Source organism: Gopherus evgoodei, chromosome 11 (assembly GCF_007399415.2).
Source record: "Gopherus evgoodei ecotype Sinaloan lineage chromosome 11, rGopEvg1_v1.p, whole genome shotgun sequence".
NCBI lineage: Eukaryota > Metazoa > Chordata > Testudines > Testudinidae > Gopherus > Gopherus evgoodei.
In genome coordinates, this window is record NC_044332.1 from 2,354,927 (window position 1) to 2,371,473 (window position 16,547).

Here is a 16,547-nt window from a genome sequence, read left to right on the forward strand (position 1 = left end):
AACAACTGCCCATCATGCAGTTGTGCCAAAGGGTGAGGTGGGCTTTCTCGGGTGCAGGAACCAGGAGCAAAATGAAATCACCAGACCCAGTGCACTCACATGCAGTGCAGGTCAGCAGGCTGAATCCAACACACACATGCCATTAGAAGTGACTAACAAGATAGGTCAGTTTCAGAACATGGTGTAAGGTCAATTCATACCTCCAAAAGGTGCTGCAAATGCTTGCACCAGGCCCTAATTTGCCCACGTTTAGTTCATGAGTTTTCTTATATTGTTGTTAACCATCTTACACCACACAGTTGGGAAACGGGGTGTTTCACTGTTCAGGTAAAAAACCAGAAGCTGTTCTACCATTGATGTCACACCCAATGCTACAGGACCAGTAATACTGACGGTGAACGTTGGGGAATTGCTCTATTGTTGTTTGAATTGATACACAGATTCCTCTTACTCAGCGGCTTTTTAGGAACCTTCCAACCAGTGATGAATTATCTGATCATTTTCTCCAGCCAGAAAGATGCAAGAGAAGCAGTTGAGTAATAAAAATATCTGCCACAAAATACTGCAGCACATACAATCATTTCTCAGCCAAACTGCCTTTCATTTTTTAAAGTAAAATATTTTGTAAATGCAAATACCAACGTGGGGAGGGGGAATGCAAATGATTTTAACAGCTTGGAAAAAATAAAACCTATGCAGATATCTGACCGCGAAGTTGCAGCCCCGCTGCTTTTGATGAGTTGCTTTTGAGGAGAGGAGAGAAGTAGAACTTGGCTGAGAACCTGATGAAGGCACAAAGCTTCATGGACAGTTTCCTTGATATTGATTTTGTTTCTGTAAGGTATGCCAGGGATGGGAGGGGGGGCTGAGGGGTCAACCAGTTGCTGAGGAAGAGATCATCCAGTGGAAACCTAGAGAGAAGTTTCCATGCACCACTACAGTCCTATAACTGAGGCAACCTCCCAGGAAACAGAGCATATCAGGACCTCTCAGGAGTGTTCAAATAACGGCTTTAATTGTAATATTTTTTCAGAAGATTTTTAAAAAACATTAGCTGTTAAGTACAATAAACAATTGCTGTACATACCGAAGCAATGCAACATCCAGACCAAGGCTCCAAAGCAGGGCCTGAGACTGGTGGGTGAAAGGCATTTGAACAGCACGTGGATTTTAACATGTGAAAAGAGGCTGATTTTTAAATTAAAGGGGGGGGAGGGAATCACGTAGTGATTACATGGACTCATTCCGAACCACTGCAGTTGTTTGGGCTCAAATGATTCTCAGGGAGGGGAAAGAACAGATGAGGTTGGAGTAGAATGGTGGCTTTCGGCTTCCGCTGAAATGTCCAGCTGGGTGTACAAGACCTGAGGTAGTCAGAAAATCTGGGAAAACAAAACTAGCCAGTAATTTCCCATCTTGTAAGAATCCCAGGGTGCTAAAGCATCTATCTGGTAGATTAAACGCTGCTGTAAGAGCAATAAGACCACCCTGGCTCCCCACTGTCTTCAGCTGCAGTAGGCTAGACCCTAATTCTCGAACTAGATCCCTGTGCAAAGCCCTCATTGAAGCGATTCAGCAAGCTCTGCCCAGGCCTCTGCAGACCCACTGGCAGGATCAGCTAAAGCCAACAGCTTGGTGAAGAACGCAACAAGTCTGTGCTTTGAGCAGATACTTACAAGCCCTCTGCTGACGCATACGGCGTCATTTAGCAGAGTGAACCCTTTAGGCAGGTCTGCTCTCTGCTTTTGGAATGCACTGAACTTCGGCTTCCATTACAAGGTATTCCAGCATTTCCACATAGGGTTCAGGTTGGTGCATGAAAAAAAAAATTTAAGCTGGTCTGTTCCTTTAAAAAAAAAGGACCTCGCATGTGAGCATTACTGCCTGCCAGGTTTCAACTTTGTGCTATAATAAAGTTGCATAAGAAATACCTTAAAGCCCTTGAAGAGAATATTCATGATATTAAGGTGCTATTCTTCATTAGAGAGAGACTTGTTTCTAAGGGAAATTCTTTCAGGGTGACATTTGGAGGGGAAATTAGAGGCACAATCTCCATTACACTATGTCTCCGTTCTTTGGAGGAGTGGGGTTCCCAGAAGCCATACGTGTCTCACTTGTCGCTCTACTCAGGAGATTCTGGCAGTGCCTGCCCAGATCCACAAGTCACTTGGGATCACAAGAGTACTTCTATGGCTTGCCTGTCGCGGGGTGCAGGCAGACTGCATCAAGCAGTTTTTATTTTAGACACTGGATGAGATGGCCCTGTGATGCAAGCCAGCCAAACTGCTCAGAGCAAACCCACTGACAGATGGATGATTGATGCCAGCTGTTGCCTCCTATGCTTGACAATGGAGAAAAAAGAATTGTGCCATTATCTCCTGACAACCTGTGATCATGGATCAGTCGATACAAGACCATGATGCTTCTAGCAAGGTCACACCGACCTCTCACTCGTCCATATAAAGCTCAAGGAATAAAAACAGACTTCCAATCGCAGTGATCAACCCAGCAGAAACTGGGAACTTTTTCATCAGTTTTCCATGGCACGGGAGATTGTTATTGTGTTATGTGATTTCACACTCAAAAAAAAAATCTTCCTTCTGTGCAAAAATATGTTTTCCCCTGTGTGAAATATTTCAAAGGTGGAGGGAGAGAGGAGCATTCAAAAAGGGAGGTGGCTGTTAAAAAGGTAGTTGATGTTGCATGTGAAGGAACCACGGAAGGGGTAAGATTTCAGCTCAGTTGAACCATTTCTCTGACCGAGGATTATTTACATGGCAGACTGGAGCTTAGTAGCCTTGAGGGGCCTTATTCAAAGCTCAGGGAAGTCACTGGCAGTCTCACCACCAACTTTAATGGGCTTTGGATCAGACCCTAAACTTTAAGGGCCTGACTGAAATGGCACCTAAGTCAACGTAATAACTCCCATGGACTCCAATAAGCTTTGAATCAGATCCCAACTTAGTAAAGACATTTTTTAAAACGATGTCAAATACATGTTTCCTGACCACTTCTGGAGCATGCCGGTCCCCAGCAGAGATCACCAAGATGCTCTTATTGCAGTACAGAGCAGTCAGTAGAGAGAAAAGTTACCTTCAAGGAGACTGGCACCTTTGTAGTTAATGCCCCTAAAGAAGCAAAAGAGGGAAGAAGAAAGGGTGGGAACGCCACTGAACCAGAAATCTTTTCAGCTCCTTCCAGAATGCTAATTGTAACAGCAGGCAGGAGGGACGTCCCCCTTTCCCTGAGTGCTAAAGGCAGCACTGACCCTTCAAGTTAAGAACTGCAGTGGTACATTTGAAAAAATAGGTATTGTGTATTTCCAGATCTAGACATTAGAAAAAGTATATATATAAAAAACAGATCACAGAGAGCTACTGGGAAAAAAAAGTACAACTGCTTTTCTTTGTAACATTTTCTCAGGGCTGTAGGCGGTTCAGAGTTACTGCAATGGTGAATATAAAACAGTGATTCCAGAGTCTCTCACTATAGAAAACCTCGTAAGGGGTCAGGGTGAGGGGGTTTGAGGGAAGGGAAAGGAGAGATTCACAATGTGCTTTGTTTTAAATACATATTTACATGATTCATGGTCAATTTCAGAAGTGATCATTTAAAAAAGTTCTTACACAACATAAAAATGAAACAATTCTCCCAAAGTGGTTTCAGCTTCTGCTGCTCATTTAAAAAATTAGATATTTATTTGCAAATGTCTTAAAAAAATGTGTTGGGCTCTCCCCCACCCACTGTTAAACTTTACAAATAGGAAGTTGTGTAACTGGTATCAACCCCCCAACAGAGAAACCCCAGATCTTCTGGACTCTTTCTACACGAGGGAGAACACTCAAAAGAAGTCCTGCTTCACTGTGCAATTCCAGTTCCAGAGCGAACGTTCAAACTTTGGCCTTTTGTCAGCTCCCACCTGTTTTTTCTCCTCTGCTAAAACCAGGAAGAGTTAAACACGTCAAGAGTCCCTGCCATCAGATGGCAAAATCTTCATGGTCTGGAGGGCTAAAGGCAGCTGCACGGAGTATGTCCAAGGAATTGACTAGGATTAGGGTCCCTGTTAGATGTTTCCAGCGCTTGGTGATGGGGTTCTTCATCTTATCCAGCCCTATGTGCAGCTCCTGGATGACATCTCGGTAGCTATCTCCAATCTGATTGCTCCAGGTTAGCAGAAAGTCGTAGGCTGGTTTCCACATGGCCTGTGTTCCATGCCAGAGAGGCAAAAAGAGAAAGCAAACACAAACAGAATTAAGAGATCTGTTCTTGTTACTTAGATTAGATGCTGCTCTGCTAAGAAATGTAGCCGTTTGCTGGGAATTTCTGTGGCTGCTTCGGCGCACAGAAATGGCAGTACCAGAACAGGCTCTGGTCCAACTGAATGCTTTGGAGAACACACAACACTAGAGTGATATCTGCCTATTCAGGCCCCACTTCAGCAAAGTGCTTGCGCCCATCCCTATTCATAGGACCCTACCAAATCCATGGTCCATTTTGGTCAATTTCACAGTCATAGGATTTTAAAAATCGTAAATTTCATGATTTCAGCTATTTAAATCTGAAATTTCATGGGGCTTGTAATTGTAGGGGTCCTGACCCTAAAATGTGTTGTGAGGTGGGGGTCACAAGGTTAGTGTAGGGGGGGTTGTGGTACTGCTACCCTTACTTCTGCGCTGGTGGTGGCGCTGCCTTCAGAGCTGGACAGCTGGAGAGCAATGAGTGCAGGTCGGGAGCCCAGCTCTGAAGGCTGAGCCACTGCCAGCAGCAATGCAGAAGTAAGGAGGGCATGGCATGGTATGGTATTACCACCTTTACTTCTGCGCTGCTGCCTGCAGATCTGGGCCTTCAGTCAGCAGCCACCACTCTCTGGCTGTCCAATTCCAATAACCTTGTGACCCTTTGCAACTCCTTTTTGGGTCAGGATTCCTAATTTGAGAAACACTAATCTCCCCCAAGAAATCTGTATAGCATAGGGTAAAAAAACATACAAAAGACCAGATTTCATGGTCTGTGATGAGTTTTTCATAGCCATGAATTTGGTAGGGCCCTATATATTCAGCAAGGGACTTAGAATCATAGACTATCAGGGTTGGAAGGGACGTCAGGAGGTCATCTAGTCCAACCCCCTGCTCAAAGCAGGACCAATTCCCAACTAAATCATCCCAGCCAGGGCTTTGTCAAGCCTGACCTTAAAAACCTCTAAGGAAGGAGATTCCACCACCTCCCTAGGGAACCCATTCCAGTGCTTCACCACTCTCCGAGCGAAAAAGTTTTTCCTTATATCCAACCTAAACCTCTCCCACTGCAACTTGAGACCATTACTCCTTGTTCTGTCTTCTGCTACCACTGAGAACAGTCTAGATCCATCCACTTGGTAACCCCCTTTCAGGTAGTTGAAAGCAGCTATCAAATCCCCTCTCATTCTTCTCTTCTGCAGACTAAACAATCCCAGTTCCCTCAGCCTCTCCTCATAAGTCATGTGCTCCAGCCCCCTAATCATTTTTATTGCCCTCCGCTGGACTCTCTTCAATTTTTCCCACATCCTTCTTGTAGTGTGGGGCCCAAAACTGGACACAGTACTCCAGATGAGGCCTCACCAATGTCGAATAGAGGGGAATGATCACGTCCCTCGATCTGTTGGCAATGCCCCTACTTATACAGCCCAAAATGTGATTAGCCTTCTTGGCAACAAGGGCACACTGTCAACTCACATCCAGCTTCTCGTCCACTGTAACCCCTAAGTCCTTTTCTGCAGAACTGCTTCCTAGCCATTCCTAGCCTAGTCTGTAACAGTACATGGGATTCTTCCATCTTAAGTGCAGGACTCTGCACTTGTCCTTGTTGAACCTCATCAGGTTTCTGTTGGCCCAGTCCTCTAATTTGTCTAGGTCCCTCTGTATCCTATCCCTACCCTCCAGCATATCTACCACTCCTCCCAGTTTAGTGTCATCTGCAAACTTGCTGAAAGGGCAGTCTACCCCATCCTCCAGATCATTAATGAAGATATTGAACAGAGAAAAAACAAAAAAACAAACAAAAAAAACTTGCACACGTTCATCTTCGAGCAAGTATTTAAATTGGGGCTGTCAAGCAATTAAAGCAATTAATCACATTGCTAATATTAGAATACCATTTATTTAAATATTTTTTGATGTTTTCTTCATTTTCAAGTATATTGATTTCAATTACAACAGAACACAAAGTGTACAGTGCTCACTTCATATTTTTATTACAAATATTTGTGCTATAAAAACAAAAGAATTCACCTCATACAAGTACTGAAATACAATCTCTATCATGAAAGTTGAACTTACAAATGTAGAATTATGTACATAAAATAACTGCATTCAAAAATAAAACAATGTAAATCTACAGAGCTTACAAAAATCCATTCAGTTCTACTTCTTGTTCAGTCAGTCACTCAGACAAACAAGTTTCTTTACATTTGCAGGAGATAATGCTGCCCACTTCTTGTTTACAATGTCAGCTGAAAGTGAGAACAGGTGTTCGCATGGCACTTTTGTAGCCTGCATCATAAGATATTTATATGCCAGATTTGCTAAAGATTCATATGTTCCTTTATACTTCAACCACCATTCTAGAGGGCATGCGTCCATGCTAATAAGGGGTTCTGCTCGATAACAATCCAAACAGTGCAGACCAACGCATGTTCTCTTTCATCATCTGAGCCAGATGCCACCAGCAGAAGGTTGATTTTCTTTTTGGATGGTTCGTGTTCTGCAGTTTCTGCACTGCAGTGCTGCTCTTAAGATTTCTGAAAGCATGCTCCACAACTCGTTCCTCTCAGATTTTGGAAGGCACTTTGGATTCTTAAACCTTGGGTCTTAAACCACTGTAGCTATCTCACATTGGTACCTTCTTTGCGTTTTGTGAAATCTGCAGTGAAAGTGTTCTTAAAATGAACAACACGTGCTGAGTCATCATCTGAGACTGCTATAACAGGAAACACATGGCAGAATGCAAGTAAAACAGAGCAGGGGACATATAATTCTCCCTCATGGAGTTCAGTCACAAATTTAATTAACGTGTTATTTTTTTTAAATGAGCATCGTCAGCATGGAAGCATGTCCTCTGGAATGGTGGCTGAAGCATGAAGGGATGTATGAATGGTTAGCATATCTGGTACATAAATACCTTGCAATGCTAGCTACAAAAGTGCCATGCGAACACCTGTTCTCACTTTCAGGTGACACTGTAAATATGAAGAAGGCAGCATTATGTCCCAGAAATGTAAACAAACTTGTTTGTCTGAGCAACTGGCTGAACAAGAAGTAGGACTGAGTGAACTTGTAGGCTCTAAAGTTTTGCATTGTTTCGTTTTTGAGTGCAGTTACGTAACCCAAAAAAATAAAATAAATCTACATTTGTAAGTTGCACTTTCACGACAAAGAGATTGCATTAGGTATGAGATTAACAGAAAAATACTATTTCTTTTATCATTTTTACAGTGCAAATATTTGTAATAAAAATAATAATATAAAGTGAGCACTGTATACTTTGTATTCTGTGTTGTAATAGAAATCAATATATTTGAAAATGTAGAAAAACTTCCAAAATATTTAATACATTTCAATTGGTATTCTATTGTTTAACAGTGCGATTAAAATGGCGATTAATATTTTTTGAGTTAATTGCATGAGTTAACTGTGATTAATCAACAGCCCTAGTATAAATGCCATCAACTTCAGTGAGGCTCAAGCATGCGCTTTGCTGAATCATGGCCCAAGTGCAGATTCGGGCCGTTTGCTCATCAGCTCCTGATGCTTCATAGCAAGGCGACCCTGCTGCTACAACCCTGTATCATGCCCAGCCGCACTGTGCAAAGCTGGACCCATGGGGAAGAGAATTACTGCTGGAGTCCTGCAGCGGTCAGATCTCAGCCCAGAGCACTGGTCCCTATTTCCCCTAACAGAATATGAACAATGAACCCCACAAGAGCCACTGGTTTGGGGAAAAATCTCAACTCAAGCCAGGGGGCAGTATCAGAGGGTGGGACAAACAGTTATTCAAACTGAAAGGGCCCCAGGATTTCAGTCAGTCATTGAGAGGTGCTACTTATTTTTAAAGGAACAGCAGAGAGATAATTGAAACTGACCAGTGTCCAGTCCACCCCAAACCAAAACCACCCCATAAGATGTGAGTTCTGAGTCTACACTGGCAGGCTCATTGCTCCACTCCCATAGAGGTAGGTGTGTGTGTTGGGGGGAAGTGTGTCAATCACAAACCATCAGCAGGAACACAATGATTTGTCCCCCTTTCAGAAAAGGAAAATTGGACAATTGTGAAAATGATGAAACACCCGCTTCTCCTGCAGGCAGCTTCTCAGACTCAAACATCAATGAAGATTCTCCTCTAGGGGCCACTTTCAGGCACTCATCTCCTGATGGGAAGGAACTTTGCTCGGGCTTGCCATTGCCAAAGAAGCGCTCTTATTTGCTGACACCTCAGCCAAAAAACCCAAAAGGCAGCCGAAATCAGCCCTCAAGTGTTTGGTTCCAGACCATTGCACAAAGCCAGTCACGCTTTAAGGGATTGTCAAATCTAGTCTCACCTCACTGTCCACAACTCCATTTCTGTCTCTGTGGGGGGCTTCGTAGGCATCCATCTGTTGTTTGGAGATCTTGACTAGCTTCTCTGCCAGCTCCCTCCAACGCTGAGCCACTTCCACGGCTGTGGTCAGGAGCACAAAGTCCTGAATGAGCCTCACAACCAGCCCCTGGCAGTCCATTTTCAGCAAGGCCTGAGAAAAGATAGAGCAAACCAAGCAAAGGTCAGGTACAGTCCCAGAGTTTCATCTTCTAGCAGCCACCAACAGTGTTCTCCTGGTACTCTGGCCCAGCAACAGCTGAGAACAGTGACAACTCATTACTACAATGACAACAGCACTTCATTCTTTGCTCTCAAAGCCTGTGAGAGAAGGAAGCCAAGGCCCTCCTTATCAAATCCAACTCAATCTCCACTTTTCTGAAGCCCAGCAGCAAGGCAAGTCTTGTGTTCCCCTTTCTGGCTGGTTAAACAAGCCCGTCAGTGTGCACAGGGAAATCTCTTGGATCAATCATTAACTCCTCTCCCCCATATGACAGGTGGCGAAATAGGGTCACTGGACCTGCAGGAAGAATTATCTCATTAAGTGGATAAAGCACTTTGCCTTGATTTTAGAGGTAGGGCTGGGTGTTCTAGACAGATCGTCTAGGCAAACACACTAAATATTTAGCTCCATGCTGCAGTTTAAGCCTGTAAGAATTGAGAAAAATAGCAGCATGTAATAAAGATAATTAACTCAACATGGTCAAAATACATTGGAGCGATAGTGACCAGAGAAGAAGAGAACAAGGCTTTCAATACAGAGGATGCAAGGATAAATGAACCCAAGTACTTGTTAATAACCAGAACATCTGCCAGCCCTGAGAAGATGAGGCCTAGATCTGATGCCAATTCCACCCAGCTGCCTGGACAGTTCAGAGATTTAGGTGGTGAAGGAAGCAGTCATTCTGCTGAGGACTCTGGCTTGTGTTACACGGCTTTTGTCCTGCACACTCCAACTTTCTATTCATTAGACTGTCTCTAAACTCTTAAAAGAGAAGAGTTTATTGATTAAAAAGCTGTGATTTCTGCAAAACCTTCTCTGTAGTCGCTTCAACTAGGGAACCTGGAGTGGGAAGTTTTCTGCCTCTCCTACCTAGCCAATTGTTTGACCAGTAAATGACTGACGTTGAACGAATCCAGAATTCCAGTGAAATTAAAGACTCAACACCATGTGACCATAGCCTGGTTTTGCATAGGATGGAGCAAAAAGGGATGCAACCTGCAAAAACAGACCTGCAAGTGCCAGGTAGGACTCTTACCCATGACTTTCAACTGGCCTAGGAAATTAAGGGCTTAAATAGTAATTAACAACATAGAATCACAGAATTGAGGTCACTTCCAGTCCTACGAGAGGTCATCTAGTCCAGTCCCCTGCACTCATGGCAGGACTAAGGCCACGTCCAGACTACCCGCCGTATCGGTGGGTTAAAATCGATTGCTCGGGGATCGATATATCGCGTCTCATCTAGACGCAATATATCGATCCCCGAGTGCGCTTATATCGATTCCGGAACTCCATCAACCCCAACGGAATTCCGGAATCGACAGGGAGAGCCGCGAACATCGATCCCGCGTGGTGTGGACGGGTGAGTAATTCGATCTTAGATATTTGACTTCAGCTACGTTATTCACGTAGCTGAAGTTGCGTATCTAAGATCGATTTCCCCCCTTGTAGTGTGGACCAGCCCTAAGTATCAGACCATCCCTGATAGGTGCTTGTCTAACCTGCCCTTAAAAACCTCCAGTGACGGAGATTCCACAACCTCCCTAGGCAATTTATTCCAGTCTTTAACTACCCTGATAGTTAGGAAGATTTTCCTAATGTCCAACCTAAACAGCCCTTTCTGCAATTTAAGCCCATTGCTTCTTCTCCTATCCTCATTGGTTGAGAACACTTTACCTCCCTCCTCCTCCTAACAAACTTTTACATACTTGAAAACTGTTATCATGTCTCCTCTCAGTCTTCTCCTCTCCAGACTAAAACAAACCCCGTTTTCTCAGTCTTCACTCTTAGGTCATGTTTTCTAGACCTTTAATCATTTCTGTTGCTCTTCTCTGGATTTTCTCCAATTTGTCCACATCTTTCCTGAAATGGGGCACCCAGAACTGGACACAATACTCCAATTAAGGCATAATCAGCACAGAGAGAGCAGAATTACTACTTCTCGTGTCTTGCTTACAAAGCTCCTGCTAAAACATCCCAGAATGATGTCGTTTTTTTTCAACAGCATTACACTATTGACTCATATTTAACTTGTGGTCCACTATGACCCCCAGATCACTGTCCACAGTACTCCTTCCTAGGCTGTAATTTCCCATTTTGTACATGGGCAACTGATTGCTCCTTCCTAACTGGAGTACTTTGCATTTGTCCTTATTGAACATAGAAATGCCAGCCTGAATCAAACCTATGCTCCATCTAGTCCAGCATGCTGGCTGCTAAACTGGCCAGTACCAGATGTTTCAGAGATTGTCCATGAATGGGTTATTGTGTAATTACCTATCTATGGGGAAAGTTTCATCTTCACTTCAGGCAGTCAGTGACTGATTTGTGCTGTGAAGTATAAGAGTTTATATCCCTTATTTACACAGGATTTAAAAAACAATTAACTGTAGATGAGAACATCCACCACTGTCTAATCATTCTTTATCTCCTAAGCCCTTGGCCTCAGGGACATCTTGTGGCAATGAGTTCCACTGGTTGTATAAACATTTATTTCCTTTGCTCAGTTTTAAAGTTTGTTGCCTTTCAGATTCATTGGGTGCCCTCTGTTCTTAAGAGAGAAAAGGTAAGTGTCTCGAGACAGGCAGAGAGAAGATTGTGGTTCCAGAGCTACCCAACGACACGCAGAACATGTCAAAGAACTTTAACAGGGATCTCAGCTCAACATTATGGTGAATACAAACAATACAACAATCCTGGGAATGCACACAGACTGAAAGGGAGGCCAAATGGATAAAACCCCCCAGCAGTATTTTAACTTTAAACATGTTTGTATGTGAATGTGCTACAAGTGATAAAATACTTCCTCAAATTGCCAAAAGGTTTGTTTCCTTTGTACATTCAACCACCATAACACCATCCTGAGGAGGAAATCATATAGCTAACACCATAGGGAACAGCACCCTAGGAAGAGAGAAAAGCAATGTCTAGGTCCTAAGCTTTAAACTACCAAATCTCTCAGGGCAAAGTTCCCAGAGGCCCACACATTTATCACCTAAGAGAGTCTACCCTGCACCCCTGATAATCGCCCCTCCTGCCTGCCTTTTGAAATGAATGCTCTAGGAAGCAGCTACAGAGCACTTGCATTGTCTTGCTCTCTGGTAAGCGGAGGCAGAGGGAAGGAGGATTACAATCAAGTTATGGCTGCAGAATTGTGTTAGCTCTTCTAACCAGAGCTCTCAAGGTATTCCCCTATCAACAGCGGAAGTAATAAACTCTCCTGTTAAGCAAACAAGGTAAGAGATTAAGGGGTATAAAACTTTATAAGTGTTATAAACTGCTCAGATAGGACAGTGATGACCCACAGAAATATACTGGCATATCCTGCAGTGATGGGCCCGAACTCTGGAACGACACTGTTGTATCAAGCCAATTGGGTCAGTGCCATCATTTCCCGAGGAAGATTTAAGACCATCCCGACGGGAACTGGAACCAGTGTTTTCGCCTCCCGTCCCTCTCCTGGAAACTGCCAAACAACGGTTCACACACAAAGACACTGAACAAGTGTGAACTGTAGTACAGTTAACTACCAAACATGCCTATGGTCTCAGCTGTGAGAGCGCTTTCTCTGCACAACCACCTCTGCACAGCGACCCCTGGATGGGTCCTCTCAGGCAGCAAACAGGGGACCTTGGCATCCGAAGCAAGAGTGCCCTAGTTCAAGCAGCAGCTGCTACAAGGAGAACACCCCTCCTGCAGCCCACCCCCTCCTCAGGCACACTGCTTGTCACAGAGCTAGGGGGTGCACTCAGAGCCCAGGGCCTGTGGTGGAGGGTGGGGGGCGGGCTCTCTTTAGAGATGTCCCCAGAGTCCCTTGCAGCTGAGGCAGCCCAGCTGCTTAGCCCTTTCAGGCTCAGCAATCCCACCATTCCAGGGCCCAAATGCCGGATCATTACCAGTGGCTCCGACTCTCCCGCTCCTCAATGCTACAAATCAGCTAGGAAGGAAGGAAGCCTGGCTTTGCAGTGGCAAGGCTGAGTCACTAATTGCACTTAAACACAAGCATTTTGCTGTGTTTCCTAGACAATCTGAGTTAATTACACATGTACAAACACAGAAACTACCCAGTACTTAGCAAACACTGCAGCAAGCCACTCTGATCTCTTCTCCAAGCAAGCCACGGCTGGGATGTTCAGGAGAAAAGATGCCTTGAGGAGGCAAAAGGCTGCTGCCCCTTTATGCTTTAGTCATTTGAATGGATAGTTAAATCTAATGGCAAGCCACAAGCAGTGTGAGTTAAATAAAGGAGACACACAGACTCTGGGAATTACCCAAAAACTCATTTACAGAGAAGTCATCATAAAGCCGTATTCATGAATAACCAAATGCATGAAATATTGAAAGAAACAGTCCCCTCTTTTCACTATGCCATTATCATAACTTAGTCCCAGATTTGGACCTTAGCGTCCAAAATATGGAGGTTAGCATGAAAACCTCCAAGCTTAGTTACCAGCTTGGACCTGGTAAAGCTGCCACCACCCAAAAAATTAGAGTGTTTTGGGGCACTCTGGTCCCCCCAAAAACCTTCCCTGGGGACCCCAAGACCCAAATCCCTTGAGTCTCACAACAAAGGGAAATAAACCTTTTCCCTTCCCCCCTCCAGGTGTTCCTGGAGAGATACACAGAAACAAGCTCCGTGAATCTAAATAGAGGGATTCCACCCTCCCCGTTTCCAGCCTTGGAAAACAGAAGTACCGAGAGCTATTCTCTCTTCCCCCTTCACCCAGAGGGAATGCAAAGTCAGGCTAGTAAATCTAACACACACAGATTTCTCCCTGACTTCTTCCTCCCACCAATTCCCTGGTGAGCACAGACTCAATTCCCTGGAGTTCTCCACTAAAAAAAACTCCAACAGGTCTTAAAAAGAAAGCTTTAGAAGAAGAAAGAAAAATACATACAAATGGTCTCTCTGTATTAAGGTGACAAATACAGGGTCAATTGCTTAAAAGAAATATGAATAAACAGCCTTATTCAAAAAGAATACAAATCAAAACATTCCAGCAACTATACCATGTAAATACAAAAGAAAAAAAAACCCAATAACCCCTATTGTATTATGATCTCTGTACTCACAACTTGGAAACAGAAGATTAGAAAGCAGGAAACAGAAATCCTCCCATAGCTGAGAGAGAGACAGGCAGAAGACCAAGAACAAAGGACTCACACACAAACTTCCCCCCACCCAGATCCGAAAAAGTCCCGTTTCCTGATTGGTCCTCTGGTCAGGTGTTTCAGATCACTTCTTTCCAGGTGAAAGAGACATTAACCCTTAGCTATCTGTTTATGACAGCCATCAAAATAGAATTGATTTATTTCTCTAAAAGTCAGGCTGGGAAAATGCTGTCTGGTTTGGCACAGGGACCAGTTATAAATTGTACACATATACCCTAGTGTGCACACTCATGGGTGCTTACAGATCAATTAATGAAAATTAGTAAATGATTCTGTTACGGACAGCCACAATTACAATACTTGTTTTAAGATGCCTGCAAAACTGCTTGCAGCTGCAAATCTTAAAACAGTTTTAAAATAAGAGGCATATTACAATCAGGGTTTTGTGCGTTTGTGAGTCCACAGAATTCACAAAGGATCTCCCCTTTTCTGCAGGATCATGCCACAGAATCTCAGCTTTTCTGGATCTTTCGAGCCTTCCACTTTTCCAGCTGAACTAAGAGTAAACGGATGCCACCAAGTCTTAGGAGCAACCCGAAGCAACATGTATCTGAGAGGTGTGAACAGCCCCAATTCATCCCAGTGGATTAACTCTGAAACATACAGATGATGATTGGAATATCCATGTCGCTCATGTCACCTCTGATCATTTTAGCAGAAACACCCAGCCCAGGTACTTATCCCTCAGTCCCCGATTGCCTCCCATGCTGCTAAAACCCCAGCTGTCCCTTACCCAGGGGCAGTTTCACCCCCCCTACACACACACACACACACACACACACACACACACACACACACACTACAGTTAGGATGTTGCTATGAGTTGTAGATACAAAAAGGCACCAAAAGTGGAAAGTGTGGGGACAGAGTAAAATAGATGAAAAGTCAGCACAAATGTGCTGTTGTACTGAGGGTGCTATTCATGTGCCCCTGATGCAAACATGGCTGAAAGTGAAGCCAGACCAGTGCAGGAAACTAAAGCCAACTGAAGACTTAGCGTTAGCAGAAGGGGCTTGGAGTGGAGACAGAAAGGGAGGATGGCTGTGACAGAGAGAAGCAGCCACAATCCAAGTGGATGCGGTGATGGGTTGAGGAGAGAGAAGGGGATTATGGGACCCACCTCCAGCCCAACCTTGCCCCTTCTGCAGAATGCTGAAGTGAACTATGCAACAAGCAAAAGAACTTGATCAGTTAAAAAGGAGAAAAGAACAAGAATTCTAATGTCCAGAGTCTGTCCAGCACTAAAACAAGGCCAGGGCCCATCAGGGCTGAGCCTTGGTATTCCTTTACCCCCATGAATACGGCTGGAAATAGCCAGCCAATGAATGCAGGCTCCACCACCCCAGGGCTGAATCTCAGTGAATCGAAGTGGGCTCTGCTCTCTCTACATGACCATATTCCTCTGCCTTGGACCTCACATCGTCATTCGCATGGGAGCTGTGGGAGCACAGCTGGTGCACAACGCCACAAGATCAGAAGGGCTGAGTTTTACACGCATTATGCATGGGGGAAACAATGAGCTGTGCTACAAGATAGCGGAGAATCAGGCCTCTGGCTCATAGGTAAGCCATGTGCTGCAGCACTACAGGGAGCTTCCTTGCTTTATTCCCTAGCACGAGGAGGGCCAAGCGGAGCCTGTTGACTGTTGCTGAGCAGGACAGAACAGTGAGCCCCAGTGTGGGGGGTGTTCGGCAGGTGAGACTGGGCGTGAATGAGCAAGGGGCCAGCAGAGTAGAGAGTTTATAAGAGCTTAATGAAAGATTGCAGAACCACAGCACTAGCAGGTCAAGTGTGAGAGACTGGACTGAAAGAGATGAAAAACAGGAGAGGCACCCGGGGGTTTGTCAGGGCAGGACATGTTCACAGCAGCTGAGCAATGTTTCATCCTCGTGCATCTACATCAGAAAGAGTCCATTAGTAACACCATGCACACATGCCCCGTAAAGGCCACAATGCAGCAAGGACCGTTCAGGACAGCAAGAGCAACTGCAATAATCAAAGCAAATACTGCAGATCATCTCTGGTCTTTGGGCAGCTCATCCTTTTTGCTGCAAAAACGCATACAATTAAATCACAGATACATTTGCTTTCAAAGCGATTATTGGTCCAGCTGGGATTAGCAGGGTCACAATAGACCTTAATCCTGAATCAGGCTTTTGTAGCTACACTTGCCGCCTCCCGCCAACTCCCAGTACAAGATAGCAAAACACACTGATTCATCTCTTAAAATACACTCAAGCTATTCTGGTTTCCACTGATATCAGGATAAATCTGCAGCCTGATCATGTCTGTACTATTATTGCCGCTGCTTTAAAGCACTACATTGACAATGTTCATCAAAGTATTCATTAGCCTCAGAGCTCCCTAGCATGCAGTGCAGCAGAGAACAGGCTTTGAGATTCAAATAATATTTCAAAGCAGTGCCGACGAAACACATTTAAAAGACATCGAAAGACACAGTATTTGCATCCCAGCTCAAAAAGGCAGAATCCCATTTCCAATCCTCTAATCATGGAAAATAGCATCTGAGCAAAAGGGGAGTGGA

The 16,547-nt window shown here is 44.3% G+C and overlaps 1 protein-coding gene across 7 annotated transcripts in view; it reads right to left on the reverse strand.

Annotated features, from left to right (window-relative positions):
• Positions 1-1,005: 1,005 nt before the first annotated feature.
• SH3BP4 (SH3 domain binding protein 4) overlaps positions 1,006-16,547 on the reverse strand; it is a 157,076-nt gene continuing 141,534 nt past the window's right edge. For all 7 annotated transcript variants that reach the window (XM_030580548.1, XM_030580550.1, XM_030580552.1 and 4 more), the window contains 2 exons: positions 8,573-8,761; positions 1,006-4,202 (listed from right to left, as the gene is read on the reverse strand). In XM_030580548.1, the coding sequence (XP_030436408.1) occupies positions 3,978-4,202; positions 8,573-8,761 (414 nt within the window). In that variant the 3' untranslated portion in view covers positions 1,006-3,977. The remainder of the gene's footprint in view (positions 4,203-8,572; positions 8,762-16,547) is intronic.